The following is a 22,212-nucleotide window of genomic DNA, read 5'->3' as shown; positions in this document are numbered from 1 at the left end:
AATAGTGGGTATTTTATTGCTCATAGTTTTCTTTTATCCATAGGCCTAATGTTCAAACTCGCACACTTTTGATAGACTTAAAGGGGCAATCTGTAGTTGCTAAATCAATTTTTGGACTTATAAATTATAAATTATAAATTATAAATTATATATGTTTTTACCAAAACAATTTTGTTATTTTTTCATTTGTGGATTTGTCCTTTAAACAGCTGCATATTATCAAGATATCAAAGTGTCACCAACAAAAATGTAAACAATAGGCCTATAGCAAATGCAGCATATGGCATTCACTTTTCACATGTAAATATAACTTTTCAGTAGTGCTCAAAGCATGCCATTCACATGAGCGCAGCATTTATTTTTCAACTCGAATCAATGAGCCTGATCAATCCTCCATGACAACAAAATCATAAACAATAGGGCTGGCTAATAAATCCATATTAAGTTTCCATTAAGTCTTTGTCACTCTGTATTTAGAAACCAAGTGAGATCCCCTCAAACAAACACACAAACCTCATACCTAGCAATCACTTCGATACAGACAGCTGTAATCAACGAGGAAGTCATGGTACGACCCCAAACAACACACGTTGCCCTTTAACAGGTACAGTATGCCATCCTTCTATATAAAGAACAGTCTACTCTAGCCGCATCAAGTCATTAGCCAGCCTAATCCACTCTAGGCTTGTTGCCTTGATTAAGCCATAATGCCAAACAAGCCACACCAGAGAACAAGAGAGCAACGAGAGCTGCCATATGGAATAGCAGCACATGATGTCAGTAGTGAAGTATAAGAATTAAGTGGAAAATATTATTGTCCACCTCACTAGTATGTATGATCTCAAACCTTGACTTGATGTGTGTGGATTGAAGAGAAATGCAAAGGTGCAAATGCTCCAAGAATACATACTGAGACCAACCATTCATGGCCAAAATACTTGGGAACTTGTTGACAGAGTAGCGCCGGTGACCAGGTAAGTTGTTTTTCTTTGAAAAAAGCATTTACATTTTCATATGGCTATGTTAAAGGGGCAATTTGCGATATTGCATACTGATTGAGCTTAGTTCAACTGTCATACCCCATCAGAACCCAAGATATATGTTTGTTTTATCGAAACAGTGGCGGCGTGACCGCTTCTTATTGTTCAAACCGCAGATTGGCCCTTTAAGATGGTCTCTTACCATTTGAGTGTTTCCTGAATTAAAAAAGTGGAAGAGAAGAAAAAGAAGAAGCAGAAGCAGAATAAAATGAATAGCTCAAATTATTATGGGAAGTAAGATGTTTGATAACAGATGTGATTAATTCAACATTAATTCCATAATGTTCCTCTTGTCAGCTCAATCAGAGAGACTGTGATTGTCAGATGTTATGTGATATACTTTTCATTTGTCTGTTTTTCCTTGATCTTATGTATATTAAACCCCCTAGTCCTTTAAAAACAACACTGACTTTCCATTTCAGAAACACAATCAGCTTATGAAACACAGAAATCAATACTCACAATGTCATAGAAACAACAGTATTTCCCATAATGGTTTGTTACATGATAGCCACAGGTATATAATTACATTTCAGAAACTAAAAGTCACAATACATATTATAGGCCTTACCAAACTTGCCAAAGGGTCATGTAAAACTGTTTCAACATCTAATTTCCTAGAAGTCATGGAATAAGTATGCCTTTATAGAATTACATACATAGTCTCTACTGTAGGATTGAGGTCAATCAATGAGGCCCGAGGTGAGCCAGAAGATAACAAGATTAAAATGTTGTCTCAGGGAACATTATCACCATGCTCTCATTGGTTTCTGTGTAGTGGACATGTTTGTCTGGGTCGGATCTATTTAGGTCTTTCAGTGTTTGGCAGTGTGACATGGCCCAGTTTCTATAAATTGTGATTCTTTATATGTTTGCCTGACAGGAATAACCATTCCTGACAGGAATAACCATGGGATGTGGCGTCGCAAAGTCGAACAAGTTCCATACAAAAAAGGGGGGAAAAGGTAGGCCTAACCTGACAGTTGGGAGTCTTGTTCACTGGCCTTTATGTTCTACAACAGTGGTATTCAAAGTCGGGGTCACGGGGATACTGCAGTGGGGTCGCAAAAATATTTAAAAAAATAAAATACAAGAAATAAGGAGTACAGATGGGACAATATATAAACGTTTTTGAGAACGATCATTTGAAAAAATAAATGAGATTGAGTTAATGTAATTATTTGTTTTGTTTAATTAGAATTGAGTGGGATGGGGTCATGAGAAATTCATGTTTTGTTTAATTAGAATTGAGTGGGATGGGGTCATGAGAAATTCTTGGGAAAAAAATGGGGTCCCTAGAAATTCTTTTCAGTGGGGTCTCCACTGAAAAGGTTTGAATACCACTGTTCTACAAGCATGAATCATGTTTACATCTTACTTGTGTCATAGGCTAGCAGGTAGCTTAGCGGTTGAGTGTTTGGCCACTAACTGAAAGGTTGCTAGTTCAAATCCCTGAGCTGACTAGGTGAAAAATCTGTTGATATGCCCTTGGGCAAGACTTAACCCTAACTGTTCCTGTAAGTCCGACTGAATAAGATCAGCTGCTAAAATGTCATTGGTGTTGACATATGAAATGTATCATAACCACAATACATCAGGAAGGATAGAAAAAAGCATCCACTGATAATGATTTCCTGTCAATTATTTTAAAATGTTGTATTCTGTTTATCAACTTCAGTAAGATAGATATTCTAACCATACACCCCTCTATTTCTCTTCCATAAAATAATGGAAGTTGCAATCGTCGCAGGTAAACTCAGAGTCCAGTGCCATATCTATCAGTCTTTGTCAAACTATTTTTGTCCCAGGAACCATATGGTTCCTCCTAATCTGAGGACGGTTTACATCAAATCTATTAAGATGCAGTCTGTGATCGCCCGAGTTAAAGGGGCAGTTGCTACATAATTAGTTATTTTTGTACTTATAAATTAGTTATACAGTATGTAGCCATTGATTCTTGAAGAGTATAACATATTAATGCCTCGTGAGCTTAGTTCAACTGTAGTACCCCATCAGAAAATATAAGCTTCTTTTACTCCAATGTTTCTAATAAAGTAAATGTAAACAAACACTATGTAACCGCAAAACATGGTTAAAACTATCATTTTGATATCATGGATTGTTAGTCCTTGCATCCATAGCCCTGCCTATGTCTTTGAGAGTGGTTACATTTCTCCAGTCCCATCCCTCAGCTTTTACCAAAATAGGGACTTCACTTTATTGTTTCAACTGCTGATTGCCGCATTAAGCAGCATAAATGGAACGCAATTCTCCTTTATACACTTTTCTCTCTATGCGTATTCTGACATTGAATTTAAGCCTGAGAATATTATGCTATTCACCTGCTATTCGTTTTGGGTGGAGATTGAATAAATGAAGGTGAGGCAGATACCCCGTATTCTGACCTTGACTTCATTCCCTAATAATTCCACTACCTTTACATGTGTGGATTCCATGAATAAGGTCTAACGAACCGGTTACAAATTGATAAGAGCTATTGATGTGAGCTAGGTAAATGAGTAATCCGTTTGGATAAGGGGATTGTAAATACAAATGACATTTGTTTTAGACATATTTTTATCTTATAGACGCTGGAGACAAATGTGAAACCACTCATATACTGTAGCAGCAAACTGAAGCAACATTCCCACATTAAAGTTAATATGCTGTACCATTATGCAGAATTAAAATTGTACAGTCTTTTAACTTGCAGGGATGGGTACTCTCGAATGTCTTACTTATAGGCTATCTCGACTTTCTCTATTTCATATTTCTATCATGATAAATATTAGCCACTATCAGTGTCGACTGTCAGTAGGCCTAATAACCACACATATTCAACTGTCAATTTACTGTAAGGCCCCTTTAGTTGGTATAGCCTACATTTTTATTTCATACTTTGTTTTGTTTACTTTCATTTGCTTCCTCTGTAAATGTCGTCACGGCCGTGTGGTTGTTGCTGAGGATCCTTAGCTACAGTTGATAACAAGGTTTGAGGTCGGACATATTAGTGAGGTGGACAAAAAAAACATGTAGGCTAATGAAATGGTTATGGAGCAGAACGCAGACCAAACTGTAACCGTTTGAAGCCAATGGTTAGTGCAGACAAGAGCAGGCAATAGACAAGGGTATATATAGCCTACTATTGTACACTATTCTCCCTACTATAATTCTATATAGACTTATCTTCCAACATTACCATGGGTTGAAGAACTGAATAAGGCAACTTTCAGGATAAGTCAAACCACTGTATTTTTGATGAATCCATATATTTTGTGCATAAAGGCTCTCTCTCTCTGATACAAAAATACTTTCCTAACATTAAATAATCTACAAGATCAGAGTATTTATTAATCTACCAATTTGTGGTCAAACGGAAACGAATGCGCATATATTTAGATGACTTTCTTTCATTGATTCCTGATATTCTGAACCCGCTCTCTCCATATATTCTAGAGTCTGTTGACAAACTTCTAACTAAAAGGGACACCGTATTTAAAGGGATGGCTCAAGATAAATGTACTGGAAACCTTATTGAATGAAAACTCTACGAGAAAATATGTTGGCCAGCAAGTAGGAGGGTTTTCAGCAGTTGAATTACATTTATTTCAATCGTGCAAGGTAACCACGCCTGCAGAGTGCTCTAAGTGACTGAATAAGGAAAGTCTGAAAACCAAATACTGAGAAGTGCATAAGAAAGGCGTGCATAGGAAAGGCCTACATTTTCTAAGTCTGACATGTTGTATGAATTGGAATTCTTAACATATCATACGAATTGCAAAAACATTTCGTAACATATCATACGAAATGGATGATGTACTACACAATTTAGCAACATTTTCGGGGACCCATTTTGGCTCGTGAGCATTACTTTCAAAGCTACTAGCTGATATTATACAAATGCTTTGGAGCATCACTTTAATGAGAGCTGACTAAATTTCTGTCTGGTAACCATTTCAGGGAACAATGCCGATCCACCTACTGGAGATTGAGAAACATTGATAATGTATCCATTTCTCCATGCTTCATAAAGACTTCAACACAATTATCCAATTACAGCCAACTAAATATTGATGATGATCTATAGCCGGTTGGGTTGGCTGTAGTTGGATAGATGTGTAGGAGCCTTTAGAGGATGTGTGTGCTCTTTTTTTATTTTAGCGATGTTCAAGCAATTTCTACAAAGATAAAGCATTGCCCTCTAGAAAATGTAGACCAATTTGCAGTATACACAGAATAATGGTGACTTTATCGCCTTTACCTCAAATCCTAACCTATTTGTGTGTGTGTGAAATAATGTCATGTATTTTCTCTTATTTTTCTGTACCTGCAATGCTACATGAAGCCATCACATGTAAGCCCAAATGCTTCCCTTCTATGTTGATGTTGTTTACTTGTAAGGTAGCAGGTAACAGGAAACAGATGGAATGTTTACTGCAGGGTCAGTCTGGGTCAAAGGTCAAGGCTGTAGTGGTCTGGCTTTTGTTGGACAGTATGTTGTTGTGTCCCGTTAGCAAGGGTGGACTGGGACCAGAACAGTATTTGTTACACAATGTCCAGACCTGGCATTGATAAATCAGGGCAATCAATGATCTGTCCTTGTTATAATACTGTTGTGATTATATATCTAATACTCTACTGTTGTGACCCCCCTAGAGACATACAACCACATAATGCATGAACATACACAGGCATGTTCGTGGGTCTTGGTCTAGCACTGAATGGTCTCTCTCTATTCTGTCCAACAGCGATGAAGGCAGCTGTGTTGATCCAGCGCTGGTACCGTCAATATGTGGCTCGTATGGAGATGAGACGCAGATACACCTGGAACATCTTCCAGTCTATAGAATACTCTGGGGAGCAGGCCCAGATCAAAGTGAGACACTGTAGTCACCCTGTATATTAGTGTACAACTGCCAGAGACTTTATGGCACAGTTGGTAGTGCACTTGCCTTACAACTTACATGGTAGCTGGTTCATGCCCCTCCCCCCAGATGTTCCCCATGAATTGGTACACTACCTTCGAAGCAGTGGAGGCTGCTGAGGGGAGGATGGCTCGTAATAATGGCTGGAACTGAACAAATGGATTGGCATCAAACCATGTGTTTGATGTATATGATACCATTCTGCTCCAGCCATTACAACGAGCCCGTTATCCCCTATAATGGTGTCACCTCCAATTAGTATCCTCCTGTGCTTTGAAGGACATGGCATATGAAAGTAGAAAAAATAAGAAAGTAAAAGATTGATTAACATTAGATGTTTTTTTACATAGCAAATAAATCATCCAAAAGTGCAATACTAGTATTTACTTTGTGTGAGGAAAGGTTTAATACATAGTAATTCAACACAATCATACAGTTCCCCTGGCGAATAGCTACTTATAGAATACTTTGTGAAACTTTGCTAAAAAATGTCTATCTCTCTCTTTTCTATGCAGCTTTACAATTTCCTTGGCTACCTCATGGACAACTTCAACCCAACTAGCACTGAACGTAAGACTTTCCCTGCCCTTCTGTTGTGGCTTTTGTATACAATTGGGACCCTTATTTCTGTTTTCACGAAAGTTGTCATATTATACCTGTGGTTTCTCCACTACAGGCAACTTAATCTCCCACATATTCAGAGAGAATGAAGTGTGCCGCGATACAGAGTGGGAGAGGCACTTCTGCTATAAGAATATTGAGGTGCCAGAGATCTACTCAGGTCCCCGTCTCATCTTCCCTCTTACTGTGGAACAAGTGGCTTCCATGGTAGAGGCCTTCAGGAATAAAAGAGTAGGTGCATTTATGTACAGTTAGAATGAAATTGATTCTCTGTTCCTAACTATAGCGCTTTAGCTTTATCACAAATCCCTTTCACTACACAACTGTTTCTCCCAGTAGCAGCTCCACTCTCGGTACGTTCTCCAACTTCTCCTGGAAACATGGAAGTTACTCCGAAAGCTGCCAAATATCAGTCGAATCTCCACCTGTCACAGCAAAGAAATCACTGTTTGTGGTGAGTAATAAATCACCACAGTTTTTTGTTGTTGTCTCGATTCACCTCATCGAGGAGAGCAACCCTTTTCAAATGTTATTTTTTATATACCCTAAATTATACAAATATTGGTAAATGATAAACTGTAATGGTTATATCAGTGTATTGATACAGCATTGTTTCATCCAAGGTGATTTACATGGGCAGCTTGAAGACCTGCTGTTGATATTTTACAAGGTACTGTGCGTCACCTGCTACAATTTATCAGCTAAATACATATGAAATTAAATCATTATTTTTGTTGAAACTTTCCCCCATAACAGATATGAAGATATACATTTAAGATATTCATAGTCTGTTGTGTTTATTGTTTCCCCTGTAGAATGGCATGCCATCATTGGATCGGCCATATGTTTTCAATGGAGACTTTGTTGATCGAGGCAAAGATTCCATTGAGATTCTCCTCATCCTTTTTGCCTTCCTGCTCGTGTATCCAAACGATGTTCACCTCAACAGGGGAAACCATGAAGACCATATTGTCAACTTGAGGTGTACAGTCAAAACACTGATCATGTACCAATTCAATCTATTTAATCATTTAAACAATCACATATTTTCAACTCTGGTATATCTTTGTTGTTTGTTTAGGTATGGCTTCACCAAGGAGGTGTTGGGGAAATACAAGGTAGGTTTCATTTTAGAAAAGTTAAATAAATAAAGAACACATCCTGTGTTGACTAACACAAGATGAGGAGAGGGGGTGACCTTGATAATTTATTGTTAAAACGAGAGGCTGCCTGGATCTTTAATTTAAAGACCCTTGCACCTTTCGGTCTCAACGTAGACTTTGATCTGAAGCCATTCTTGTGATTATTGTGACTTTGCCATTGTAATTGTGTGTAAACTTGTATAGTCAAATTAATCTATGATCGTATGCTATCCATTTGTTTGTATGCTGTTCTTTGTATGACATTTTAATATTTGATTATTAACCAATGATATTAGGCCACTCCTGGCCATGATTACAGACACCTGTGTCTTTTGACACTATATAAACGAGTCATCCCGCAGTGTTTGTGATTAGACCCTGATGAAGACAGCTTGGCTGTCGAAACGTTGGTATTACATTTTTGCATCTGAGCTCCTAGAGTGTGCGGCTCTCTTTTATTTTCAAGTTTCCACTCCGCTAGCCAGCACCTCGTCTTAATAGGTGTGCATTTCTTTTTCTTCTAGATCACTAACACAAGATGAACTTGTCGTGGGCCGAAATATTTGACATGTGCATATAATACATATAATATATTTTATAATAATATATAATATAATACAGTGCATATGATATTATAAATGCCTCACATGCGACTCGTAATAAGACCTAGCAATTAGCCTATTAAAATGTTTATCTGACTCCATAAATTCAATTAGCAATATGCAAGAGACTACAGTTGAACCATGCACAATAAAGTATTATGGATTCAATAATATAATAATACTTTTTGAAAAAAATGTTATCTTTAATTTGCAATCAGTAGCAACTATGAGAATAGAAAGGTTCAGAACTTTTGTGAAACATAACACAGTTGAATGCCTAATAAAAAAGTAAAATAAATGAATGGTGTTAAGAGATAGATGGGAGAGGTCGAGTGGAGCTGAAGGGTGGGATTAAAAACAACATAACTAATGTGAAATATACTGTGTCTGTAAATTGTATATAGGTTCAGAATTTTATGACTCAGCACAGTTAAAAATATATGGCAAAATTGAACTGGATGGGCTTCAGAAATAGATGGGAGGGGTTGATGATGTTTGAAGGATGGGATTAAAAACAAACAAAAGATAACTATTGTAAAATACACTATGTCTATAAAATGTATATAGTATGTATAAGCTGGAAGTAATTATGGGAGGGGTGGTAGGGTTAGGAGAAAATAATAAAGGAACAAATATTTAAAATAGATATGTATGTATACATGTGTACAGATATGTGTAACCACAGAGATCATACATACTGTACCAGTCAAACGTTTGGACACACCTACTCATTCAAGGGTTTTTCTTTAGTTTGACTCTTTTCTTCATTGTAGAATAACAGTGAATACATCAAAACTATGAAATAACACCTATGGAATCACATAGTAACCAGAAAAGTGTTAATCAAATCAAAATCTATATTATATTTGAGATTATATATATTTACAAAAAAATATATGGGGGATTGGAAATGATGCAGACAATTACATTGACGAAAGCTACAATCTATCTGCACTATTAAAGCTGATCCACCCCCGGAAGAAAATATAAAACTATTATGGGTTTAGCTGACTAAGATCAATGAATGGTCATGAGAAGTGAATATCAAAGAAAGTACTATTTAATAACTTAATAAAATGAATGGGTTCTCATACAAGGCATAAAGCTTCATTTACAAGGCAATACTGAGATCAACAAATCATTATTCTAGCATATAGATTCTAAGGTTAATTTATAAGGCAAAGCATGGACAAAGAGATGCTTACTAGGCCAGAGGCCTAGAAGCCTAGGAAATGAGAATTGATCATACAACCTTCCTCCATGGACTGGATACAGGATAAGAGAGAGAGCAAAGGCATTTAATTCAATATATAACATCTGAAGGTTATACATTGTAGAATAATAGTGAAGACATCAAAACTATGAAATAACACATACGGAATCATGTAGTAACCAAAACAGTGTTCATCAAATCAAAATATGTATTATATTTGAGATTCTTCAAAGTAGCCACCCTTTCCCTTGATGACAGCTTTGCACACACTTGGCATTCTCTCAACCTGTTTCATGAGGTAGTCACCTGGAATGCATTAACAGGTGTGCCTTGTTAATTTGTGGAATTAGGGATCCTGATTGGGTAGTCTAAGGCACTGCATCGCAGTGTTAGAGGCAGTGCTAGAGGGTTCGATCCCGGGCTGTATCACAACTGGCCATGCTAGAAGGTTCGATCCCGGGGAGGGTTTGGCTGGGGTAGGCCGTTATTGTAAGTAATAATTTGTTGAACCTTTCTTCAAGTGCAGTCGCAAAACCATCAAGAGCTATGATGAAACTGGCTCTCATGAGGTCCGCCACAGGAGAGGAAGACCCAGAGTTACCTCTGCTGCAGGGGATAAGTTCATTAGAGTTAACTGCACCTCAGATTGCAGGCCAAATAAATGCTTCACAGAGTTCAAGTAACAGACACATCTCAACCTCAACTGTTCAGAGGAGACTGCGTGAATCAGGCCTTCATGGTCGAATTTCTGCAACAACAAAAAAAACACTACTAGAGGACACCAATAAGAAGAAGAGACTTGAGCCAAGAAACACTAGCAATGGACATTAGACCAGTGGACATCTGTCCTTTGGTCTGATGAGTCCAAATGTGAGATTTTTGGTTCCAACCGCCATGTCTTTATAGACGCAGAGTAAGTGAACAGATGATCTCCGCATGTGTGGTTCCCACCGAGAAAAGTGGAGGAGGAGTTGTGATGGTGTGGGGGTGCTTTACTTGTGACACTGTGAGTGATTTATTTAGAATTCAAGGCACACTTAACCAGCATGGCTACCACAGCATTCTGCAGCGATATGCAATCCCATCTGGTTTGCGCTTAGTGGGACTATCATTTGTTTTCAACAGGACAATGACCCAAAACACACTTCCAGGCTGTGTAAGGTCTATTTGACCAAGAAGGAAAATCAGCCAAGTGCTCAGCATATGTGGGATCTCTTTCAAGACTGTTGGAAAAGCATTCCTCGCGAAGCTGGTTGAGAGAATGCCAAGAGTTTGCAAAGCTGTCATCAAGGCAAAAGGTGGCTACATTGAAAAATCTAAAATCTATTTTGATTTGTTTAACTTGTTATGGCTGCAATCCCCCTATCGGGATAAGTGTCATCAACAACCGCTGAATAGCATAGCGCTACATACAATAAATATTACTATAAATATTTATATTCATGAAATCACAAGTGCAATATAGGAAAACACAGTTTAGCCTTTTGTTAATCCACCTGTCGTGTCAGATTTTGAAATGATGCTTTACAGCGAAAGCAATCCAAGCGTTTGTGTAAGTTTATCGATCGCACAATAAAACATTAAGTACACTTAGCATCAGGTAGCTCGGTCACGAAAATCAGAAAGGCAATCAAATTAATCGTTTACCTTTGATGATCTTCAGATGTTTTCACTCACGAGACTCCCAGTTACACAACAAATGTTCAGTTTGTTCCATAAAGATGATTTTTATATCCAAAATACCTCTGTTTGTTTGTCGCGTTATGTTCAGATATCCACAGGAAAGAGCGGTAACAACAACGCAGACAAAAATTCCAAATAGTTTCCATAATGTCCACAGAAACATGTCAAATATTTTTTATAATCAATCCTCAGGTTGTTTTTAAAATATATAATCGATAATATATGAACCGCAAATGTCTTTCACAGTAGGAGAGGGAAAAACAATGGCTGTCCAAATTCTGTTGCGCAAGCAAAACTCATGTGACCACTTGACGCGATGTTATCGTTCTGGCTCATTTTTCAAAATAAAAGCCTGAAACTATGTCTGAAGACTGTTGACACCTTGAGGAAGTGATAGGAAAATGAATCTGGTTCATATCCCTTTAAATCCAGCAAAGTGAGGCTATGGAACATGGAGTTATCAAAATAGAAGCAACTTCCTGTTTTGATTTTCCTCAGGATTTCGCCTGCAATATCAGTTCTGTTAAACTCACGAACAATATTTTGACAGTTTTGGAAACTTTAGAGTGTTTTCTATCCAATACTAATAATAATATGCATATATTAGCAACTGAGACTGAGGAGCTGGCCGTTTACAATGGGCACCTTTTCATCCAAGCTACTCAATACTGCCCCTGCAGCCATATGAAGTTAACACTTTTTTGGTTACTACATGATTCCATATGTGTAATTTCATAGTTTTGACTATTATTTTCACTATTTTGACTATATTTTCACTATTATTCTACAATGTAAAAAATAGTAAAAAAAATATAAAAAAAACCTTGAATGAGTAGTTGTGTCCAACTTTTGACTGGTACTGTATATAGAGGTATCCTCAGTGAACAAGTTTCAGATAGAAACTATACATGGATACTATAGTATTATTCTATCACATTCAATATTCAATGTTCTGGATACTGTACCAGAGAGACACAGTTGAAGTCAGAAGTTTACTTACACCTTAGCCAAATACATTTAAACTCAGTTTTTCACAATTCCTGACATTTAATCCTAGTAAAAATTATTCCCTGTCTTAGGTCAGTTAGGATCACTACTTTATTTAAAAAATATGAAATGTCAGAATAATAGTAGATAGAATGATTTATTTCAGCTTTTATTTCTTTCATCACATTCCCAGTGGGTCAGAAGTTTACATACACTCAATTAGTATTTGGTAGCATTGCCTTTAAATTGTTTAACTTAGGTCAAACGTTTCGGGTAGCCTTCCACAAGCTTCCCACAATAAGTTGGGTGGATTTTGGCCCATTCCTCCTGACAGAGCTGGTGTAACTGAGTAAGGTTTGTAGGCCTCCTTGCTCGCAGACGCTTTTTCAGTTCTGCCCACACATAGTCTGGCTTTTTTATGGCAGTTTCGGAGCAGTGTCTTCTTCCTTGCTGAGCAGCCTTTCAGGTTATGTCGATATAGGACTCGTTTTACTGTGGATATAGAGACTTTTGTACCTGTTTCCCCAGCATCTTCACAAGGTCCTTTGCTGTTGTTTCTGGGATTGACTTGCACTTTTCGCACCAAAGTACGTTAATCTCAAGGAGACAGAACGTGTCTCCTTCCTGAGCGGTATGACGGCTGCGTGGTCCCATGGTGTTTATACTTGCGTACTATTAATTGTACAGATGAACGTGGTACCTTCAGGCATTTGGAAATTTCTCCCAAGGATGAACCAGACTTGTGGAGGTCTACAATTTATTTTCTGAGGTCTTGGCTGATTTCTTTTGATTTTCCCACAATGTCAAGTAAAGAGGCACTGAGTTCGAAGGTAGGCCTTGAAATACATCCACAGGTACACCTACAATTCACTCAAATTATGTTAATTAGCCTATCAGAAGCTTCAATATCCATGACATAATTTTCTGGAATTTTCCAAGCTGTTTAAAGGCACAGTCAACTTACTGTATGTAAACTTCTGACCCACTGGAATTGTGATATATTGAATTATAAGTGAAATTATCTGTCTGTAAACAATTGTTGGAAAAAGTACTTGTGTCATGCACAAAGTAGATGTCCTAACCGACTTGCCAAAAGTATAGTTTGTTAACAAGAAATTTGTGGAGTGGTTGAAAAACGAGTTAATGACTCCAACCTAAGTGTATGTAAACTTCCAACTTCAACTGTTCATTTTGGCCCCCCAGAGGAGGAAGGGCTGACCAGTCTTTGGGCATTGTCCTATCCTTGTGTTCCTGAACCATTTGCCATGCAGCTCCAGGTGACAGAGAACTCACAAATTAGGGCCATGCCCACAAGCTCACTGAAGTCTGATGTCAGTCTCATGTAGGACTGTAAATACGTGCAGGATGTTCAGAATAGTTTGTTGACCATATGGCATTAAATCCTCTTTATCCTACTTATAAAACATCAGGAAAATCTCTTTGCTATCTAAATAGTATCTTTATTTAATACTTCGATAACTTGGAATCACAACTATAAACTGCAATTGACTCGCTCATTGCTCAGAGTTTAAAAGGGGTGTATTTCCACATTCAATGTGGGTCACTCACTGACTCGTAACGTCCAGTAAAAGGATTAAGAGGTTGCTAAACAAGATGACTTAAGGTCATCAGTGTTCTCTCAATGTGCCGGTTACAGGTTACAGCGAGTCAGGATGATCAGTGGCTTTACTGTACTTACGCCCACGCAGCAATGCACTCTTGGATCTTTACCCAGATTCTAAACATGCATCAAAACAGTACAGCTAAAGTGATTAGTTGTTTACACTGGTTTAAAAGCCAGATCAGTTTGACATACATTTTTTAAACACAATTCCCAACTTTGCTGGCACATATAGGGACAAAATGTCACACTCGTCTCATCTATTCAACAATGCAGTGATGAATTATAATTGTAGTTATTTTCCCTTGTCCTCAGATGCACGGCAAGAGGATTCTAAAGCTGCTTCAGAAGATCTTCAGCTGGTTGCCCCTGGCAACAGTCATCGATCAGAAAGTGTTGATCCTGCATGGGGGCATCTCCAACACCACGGACCTCTGCCTCATAGCCAGAGTGGACAGACACAAAGTAAGTGAGACTTTCTCTAGACAAATGTAGTTTCTATCAATCAATCAAAAATATGGTGGAACATACACTACAAACACATGAAGAAAAGGGAAAACGGTCCATTTCCACGGACTGACAAAGAGGACAGATGTAAATGTTAATACATTATTTCATATAATTGAAATAATGCCTTTGTGTTCTCTCTCCCTCCCCGTTTCTCTATCTCTATTTCTCTGTCGTCTCCCAGTACGTGTCAGCCCTGAGGCCTCCTAAGAAGAGGACACAATACCCAGTGAGTCAGTCCTCTGTGGACTTGGACATGGAAGACGACCTGTCAGGCACCAAGAACAACCAGCGCCGGGTCTCCCTGATCAAGGCCAACTCCTTCGGACCCCGGGATGGCTTCCAGCGCCGCTCACTCCAGGACTTTTCCGGCAGGGTCCCCCGGACCGTTGACGAGGAGATAGAGGTGCGGCGGAGGCAGTCCGGCTTCATCAAGGGCGGCTTCAGCCACAGTCAGGGGGAACTCAATAACCTGGCCGTCTCCTCAGCATCGCAGGAATCCCCCGACACAGCAGACACTACCGTAGAGGAGTGGAAACAGGTGAGGAATTCCGGCTGGGGATGTGTTGTAGACTAGAGAGGTGGTTTGGTGAGCTGTGCTGTGTGATGAGTAACAGTAAACCTTGTCTGAGACCTGACGACTTTAGCCTTTAGCTCTATACAGGTTCGATACTCAGTCAGTTACTCATGATTGGTTGTTAAACACCACCTCAGCACTAGGAGTGCTCTATGCTCTGTTTGTGTATGTCGCAGATTGACATTTATTGTCATGATTCTTTCCCTTGAGCCGGAACAGAGAGGTTTCCACTAGATCAAAGGTAGGCAACCCTGGTCCTGGAGTGCCGCAGGCGCTAGATGGACCAGCTGCAAAATTGTCTATATAATACAAATTAATGAAAACAAAAATCTTAGTTTAAGGCATTAGGGTTTACAGTGTGGTTAAGGTTAGAGTTAAGGTTAGGGTTGGGTTTAAAATCAGGTTTTATGACTTTTTGGCTGTGCCAGTTAGTCACCACTCTGCAGAGCTGCCTCCAGAGCAAGACTCATGACAGTAAATGCCAACCTGCCTACAGTCACTTACTTAGTCACAGACAGACTAAAACAGAGGACCGTTAATCCGTCAACCTGAATAACAATCTTGTTTTCCAATTTGCCATCTGTTTTACAAGCAGACACTTTTCAGGACAAACCCTCATTTTACAAGAGGAGCCAACTACATTTTGTTTTCTTCACTTTAACTCAATGGTGAAGGTTAATGTGTCTTACAGTACAATAGTTATTCAACTGAATCCATCACAGTATTTTAAGGAAAATCTGTCTCCAAATGGTGAATGATTGTCAGCAGTATGTAGTATATACTCTGATATAATATAAGCGTCCTTGGGTCTGACAAAAATGCTAATAATTTTACAATGTATTATTTATATGACTAGATTCTGGACCTACTGTGGAGTGACCCCATGTCTCAGAACGGCTGCATACCCAACGAAGTGCGGGGAGGAGGCTGCTACTGGGGGCCAGACGTCACCCAGGACTTCCTGGACAGACACAACATGCAGCTCATCATCCGCTCCCACGAGTGCAAGCAGGATGGCTACGAGTTTTGCCACAACCGCAGGGTGAGAACAGTCAGGCTAAAGGTGTCTAAGGGATTAAATAAGATGGGTAAGACTAGGGCCTCTATCCAAACAGTGTCTCAGAGTAGGAGTGTGGATATATTACACTTCCACCTGTCCATATAACCATATTCATTATGATCTAAACGGCAAATCTGATGTCAGATCAGCAATACTCTGAGACGTGACCTGATCATAAAACACTCTAGACCCTCCTTATGCGCTATAACTAGGGCCACAAGTTTGTCCTAGTCAGGTCATGTGGCCAGGAACAACTCCTGGCCTTGGTAATGGCATATTTTGAATGCTAAGTCCCATTTATGCCCACTGCCCTGTCGTGACATAGGCCTACACTAAAGTCTTATCTCACTTGGCAGAGCAGAGCAGTTGCTCCACCATACTTTTGAGCTAATATTCTATAAGAGTAACAGGTGCCAGTAATCAGTTCCGGTGAGCCTACATTTGCTGCTCACTTGCTTTAGTCAGCCTACATTTGTGTGCTTTGAAAGTGCAGTACCAGAGGTTTCTGGAAACTAAAACACTGCTTTTCACTATTTGGTAATTCTGTATTGTTTACAATTTGTACAACAGGTCCTCACCCTGTTCTCTGCCTCCAACTACTATGAAGTGGGCAGCAACAGAGGGGCCTACGTGAAATTGGGACCAGACCTAGTGCCTTATTTGATTCAGTACCAGGCTAGCAGTATGACTCGAGAACTCACCCTCAGGAAAAAGTAAGCTACAACAGACAGTGGAAAATTATTTAGATTAATAAAATTAAGATTATTAAATTGATGTGCACAGAGTTTGATCTGTTCTCCCTGTCTGGACTACAGTGTGGGGAAGGTGGAACATTCAGCCCTCAAGGTCCTGCGGGAACAGCTGTTTGCACACAAGTCTGACCTCGTCAGTGCCTTCCAAGAGTTTGACAAAGACAAAACAGGTGTCGTATCAATTGACATAGCCATGATCAAATATTCCCCCAAAGGATTAAGATTTATGTGATTTAATACAATTTACACCCTTTAATTGTTTATACTCATATTTCATGAGATATAATATCTCTTATTTTGTGGTTATTTTGGGGGGGGGGGGGGGGGGGGGGGGGTTAGATCAGCTATGAAATTAGCAGATACAATTTAAGTCTATCAAATTACATTACTTGAATCCTTTTGGATTCTTTTTTTTCTACCACCCCCTGCCCTGGTTGGAGAACTTGTTCTCGTTCTCTCAAAACCACATAAAAAAAACAGACTATGGTTTGCAACTGCACATGAGGACAAAGATCGTACTTTTTGGAGAAATGTCCTCTGGTCTGATGAAACAAAAATAGAACTGTTTGGCCATAATTACCGTTCTGTTTGGAGGAAAAAGGGGGAGGCTTGCAAGCCGAAGAACAACATCCCAACCGTGAAGCACCGGGGTGGCAGCATCATGTTGTGGGGGTGCTATGCTGCAGGAGGGACTGGTGCACTTCACAAAATTGATGGCATCATGAGAAGGACAGTTAAGTGGATATATTGAAGCAACATCTCAAGACATCAGTCAGGAAGTTAAAGCTTGGTCGCAAATGGGTCTTCCAAATGGACAATGACCCCAAGCATACTTCCAAAGTTGTGTCAAAATGGCTTAAGGACAACAAAGTCAAGGTATTGGAGTGGCCATCACAAAGCCCTGACCTCAATCCCATAGAAAATTTGAGGGCAGAACTGAAAAAGCGTCTGCGAGCAAGGAGGCCTACAAACCTGATTCTGTTACACCAGCTCTGTCAGGAGGAATGGGCCATAATTCACCCAACTTATTGTGGGAAGCTTGTGGAAGGCTACCCAAAATGTTTGACCCATACTAATTGAGTGTATGTAAACTTCTGACTCACTGGGAATGTGATGAAAGAAATAAAAGCTGAAATAAATCATTCTCTCTACTATTATTCTGACATTTCACGTTCTTAAAATAAAGTGGTGATCCTAACTGACCTAAGACAATTTTTATTAGGATTAAATGTCAGGAACTGTGAAAAACTGAGTTTACATCTATTTGGCTAAGGTGTAAGTAAACTTCCGACTTCAACTGTATATATATATACGTGTGTGTGTGTGTGTGTGTGTGTGTGTGTGTGTGTGTGTGTGTGTGTGTGTGTGTGTGTGTGTGTGTGTGTGTGTGTGTATATATATATATATATATATGTGTGTATATGTATATGTTAAGCAGTCCCCTCCTCCCTGTCTCCAACACAGGGCAGGTGTCTCTGAATGACTGGGCTACGGCGGTAGAGAGTGTGCTGCGTCTAGGCCTACCCTGGAGGATGCTGCGCTTTCAGCTGGCCACCTGCAAGACCCCGGGGGGCATGTTGGACTACCAGGAGTGGTTCCAGGAACTCTCCATAAAAGAGCCACAAATGGAGGTAATGGCATGTTACGTCTGTCATTTAACTTCCATATTGACAATACTGATCAAATCCTTGTGGATGTACATACTTCTGTCCCAACAGGTTAATTGTGTTTGTTTGTCTTGTCCAAACATACATGGTTATATAGCATTCTGTGGGAACACAGCTGTATGTCATGACACACCTCTTATTTCAAAACCTGATGCCATAGAAAACAATTGGTGTTCACAGACAACTCTCCCCTTGATTGCCTATGCAGCACATCGATCAGGGTTTGCTGGAGACCCTGTACCGCCATCGCGCCACCTTGGAGACCATCTTCAGAATAGTGGATTTAGACAACTCAGGTAACAATACTCCTTTACTCCGCCTTCATTCCATGTGTTGTTTCTTCAGGTGAACGTTTTGATCGCACAAGACGTGACGTCAACTACCGGTTGGTTACCTGTGTTATTTGTTTAGGGCGCATAGTTTACAAACGTACATATGTAAGTACACTCAGACACATGTTGTACTTATTGAGGCCAACCTCCCTGTAGTCTGTCTGTGGGGTGTTAACGCTAACGTCAGCAGTAGATTGATTTAGGATTAACCCACTGGTCTTCTAGTATCACACCCAGCCAACTGACGCCAGCCCTGCTACTTATCTCTCCCCTCATCCCACTGGCTCTCCATCTCTCCTCCCTTCCCCTCTCCTCCATCTTTCCTTCCCCTCTCTCCTCCCTCTCCTCTCAACCATTCTTTCCTGTCTCTCCCTTCACTCTCTCTCCCCCTCCTCCCGCCTCCTTCCAGGGTTCATCACAATGGAGGACTTCCGTCAGACGTGGAAGCTGCTGAGTGCCTTCTTAAAGATGGAGATCACTGACGAGGCTATCTCGGACCTGGCCGTCACCATAGACACCAACCAGGACGGCAACATTGACATCGATGAGTTCATGGAGGCCTTCCGGCTGACAGACAAGAAAAGCCGGCTGGAGAGGGGAAAGAGCATGTTTATGGGGACCACCACTGACCTGACCAAACTAGAGGGGGACCCCAATATATGAGGGATTAGTGGGACTGGAGGGGAAGCCCAACAAGTATGTAGTAGTTTGAGTAAAAAAAACAAAAAAAACAGACACTATCCACTCAAGACCAACAAACTACTACTAGTGGGAGAAGTTCCGTATGGAGAGAGAGAATGACTGCTTGTTTATTACCTCAGGGGCTATGGAGGTAGCGCACAAACAAACAAGCCAACAAGCTGCTTTGATCATTGACGCACATTGAGACACTGAGACTATGGAGTGTTACAGCAGTGTCGATTAGGCTAGAAGGTGGTTGGCAGACCATCTCCTTGGTGATTAGAGCGTATGGCTGGATTTTATTTTCGTCATAGGTTGAAGTTCAATAAGACACCACAGAGTGATGTAGTTTTGGATGAATTCAGTATGTATGCAGATGCAGAGGCCAACAACAAATATACACAACGTTGTCATAGTTGATGTCCTTCCAAGCGGAGTGACTTGCACATAATTTGAAACGTTCAAATATGAAAAACATTATATTTTTGCCAGATTCATGTAAATAGATCCGGACTGTTATTGGTGCCTTAGTGATAGAATAGGGAAAGCATTCCATCATTTTAGTGAAACTCTTATTAATGTACTGATTGAATCGTGTCATTGCCAACCTGTCCACTGGATGTGGCAGTAAGGTTATATATCTCCAAGGGGACATTGGTCCTTTCCAGTGGTGACCCGTCATTCAGGGCAGGTGGGGCAGAGACCCACCTGTTTTGAGCCCCAACTGTTAAATATATATATATACAGTACCAGTCAAAAGTTTGGACACACCTACTCATTCCAAGGTTTTTCTTTATTTTTTGACTATTTTCTACATTGTAGAATAATAGAGAAAACATCAAAACTATGAAATAACACATACGGAATCATGTAGTAACCAATAAAGAGTTAAACAAATCAAAATACATTATATATTTTAGATTCTTCAAAAAGTAGCAACCCTTTGCCTTGATGACAGCTTTGCACATGCTTGGTATTCTCTCATCCAGATTCACCTGGAATGCAGTCTTGCAGGAGTTCCCACATATGCTGAGCACTTGTTGGCTGATTTTCCTTCACTCTGTGGTCCAACTCACCCCAAACCATCTCAGTTGGGTTGAGATCGGGTGATTGTGGAGGCCAGGTCATCTGATGCAGTACTCCATCACTCTCCTTCTTGGTCAGATATCCCTTACACAGCCTGGAGGTGTGTTGGGTCATTGTCCTGTTGAAAACAAATGATAGTCCCACTAAGCGCAAACCAGATGGGATGGCGTATTGCTGCAGAATTCTGTCGTAGCCATGCTGGTTAGGTGTGCCTTAAATTCTAAATAAATCACTGACAGTGTCATCAGCAAAGCACCCCCACACCATCACACCTCCTCCTCCATGCTTCACGGTGGGAACCACACATGCGGAGATCGTCCATTTACCTACTCATCAGACCAAAGGACACATTTTCACCGGTCTAATGTCCATTGCTCGTGATTCTTGGCCCAAGCAAGTCTCTTCTTCTTCTTGGTGTCCTTTAGTAGTGGTTGCTTTGCAGCAATTTGACCATGAAGGCCTGATTCATGCAGTGAACAGTTGATGTTGAAATGTGCCTGTTACTTGAACTCTGTGAAGCATTTATTTCAACTGCAATTTGAGGTGCAGATGAACTTATCCTCTGCAGCAGAGGTAACTTTGGGTCTTCCTTTCCAGTGCTGGTCCTCATTAGAGCCAGCTCAACATAGCACTTGATGGTTTTTGCTACTGCAATTGAAGAAACGTTCAAAGTTCTTGAAATGTTCCTCATTGACTGACTTTCATGTCTTCAAGTAATGATGGACTGTCATTTCTCTTTTCTTATTTGAGCTGTTCCTGCCATAATATGGACTTGGCCTTTTACCAAATAGGGCTATCTTCTGTATACCACCCCTACCTTGTCACAACACAACTGATTGGCTGAAACGCATTAAGAAGGAAAGAAGTTCCCCACAAATGTACTTTTAACAAGGCACACCTGTTAATTGAAATGCATTCCAGGTGACTATCTCATGAAGCTGGTTGAGAGAATGCCAAGAGTTTGTAAAGCTGTCGTCAAGGCAAAGGGTGGCTACTTTGAAGAATCTCAAATATAAAATTCCTACATGATTCCATATGTGTTATTTCATAGTTTTGATGTCTTCACTATTATTCTACAACGTAGAAAATAGTAAAAATAAAGATAAACCCTTGAATGAGTAGGTGTGTCCAAACCATTGACCTGTACTGTCTATATTTTGTTGTTTTGCATGTTATTTTGGAATGAATATGTGTCACAGTTCGCAAACAATGTAACAAAAATATATACTTGAGTTAATAAAGCCGCATACAAACATGGTCTCTTTTTTGCTTTATTGAGTATTGGACATAAACATTGGACATAAACATTACACAATGAGTTGTAAATCGCTAATTCAACAATGAGTGGTGTGGAAGGAATCAGTGGCTAACTGCAAGAGTCGCAGAGCAATCTCTAGCCTGCTATTCTGTGGAGTGGGTGTGTGGTTCAAGTCTGGGTTTAAGGGTCTCTTTTCCAAGTTTAAAAGGAAAGACATTCACATTCCATGGTCCAGAAAAGTTTGAATACATTGGCCATTCTGTCCATCCAGCATGACTTCTGCCGCATTCAAAACAACTGGAAACTCAGAACGTCAGATGTCCGTGAGTTCAAGACAACTGGGAGCTCTGGGAAAATACGTTTTGAACGGTCATCCAACTCGGAATTCCAAGTCGGGAACTCGGGCCTCTTTCTAGAGCTCTGACCTGAAGATTGCTGACATCATAATTCAACCTTGT

The 22,212-nt window shown here is 39.9% G+C and overlaps 1 protein-coding gene across 1 annotated transcript; it reads left to right on the top strand.

Moving 5' to 3' along the window:
* Positions 1-1,929: 1,929 nt before the first annotated feature.
* ppef2a (protein phosphatase with EF-hand domain 2a) lies at positions 1,930-20,186 on the top strand. The gene is made up of 17 exons (XM_090237193.1): positions 1,930-2,005; positions 5,386-5,394; positions 5,789-5,916; positions 6,481-6,535; positions 6,642-6,817; positions 6,926-7,040; positions 7,210-7,256; positions 7,402-7,568; positions 7,668-7,704; positions 14,150-14,299; positions 14,526-14,882; positions 15,775-15,960; positions 16,549-16,691; positions 16,794-16,900; positions 18,195-18,361; positions 18,606-18,693; positions 19,139-20,186. The coding sequence occupies exons 1-17, from the start codon at positions 1,951-1,953 to the stop codon at positions 19,390-19,392; spliced, it is 2,241 nt and encodes a 746-aa protein (XP_090093319.1). The 5' UTR covers positions 1,930-1,950; the 3' UTR covers positions 19,393-20,186.
* Positions 20,187-22,212: the final 2,026 nt, after the last annotated feature.

Source organism: Oncorhynchus mykiss, chromosome 6 (assembly GCF_057628025.1).
Source record: "Oncorhynchus mykiss isolate SJ-2025 chromosome 6, ASM5762802v1, whole genome shotgun sequence".
NCBI lineage: Eukaryota > Metazoa > Chordata > Actinopteri > Salmoniformes > Salmonidae > Oncorhynchus > Oncorhynchus mykiss.
The sequence above is the reverse complement of the archived record's forward strand: the minus strand, read 5'-3'. Positions and strand labels throughout refer to the sequence as shown.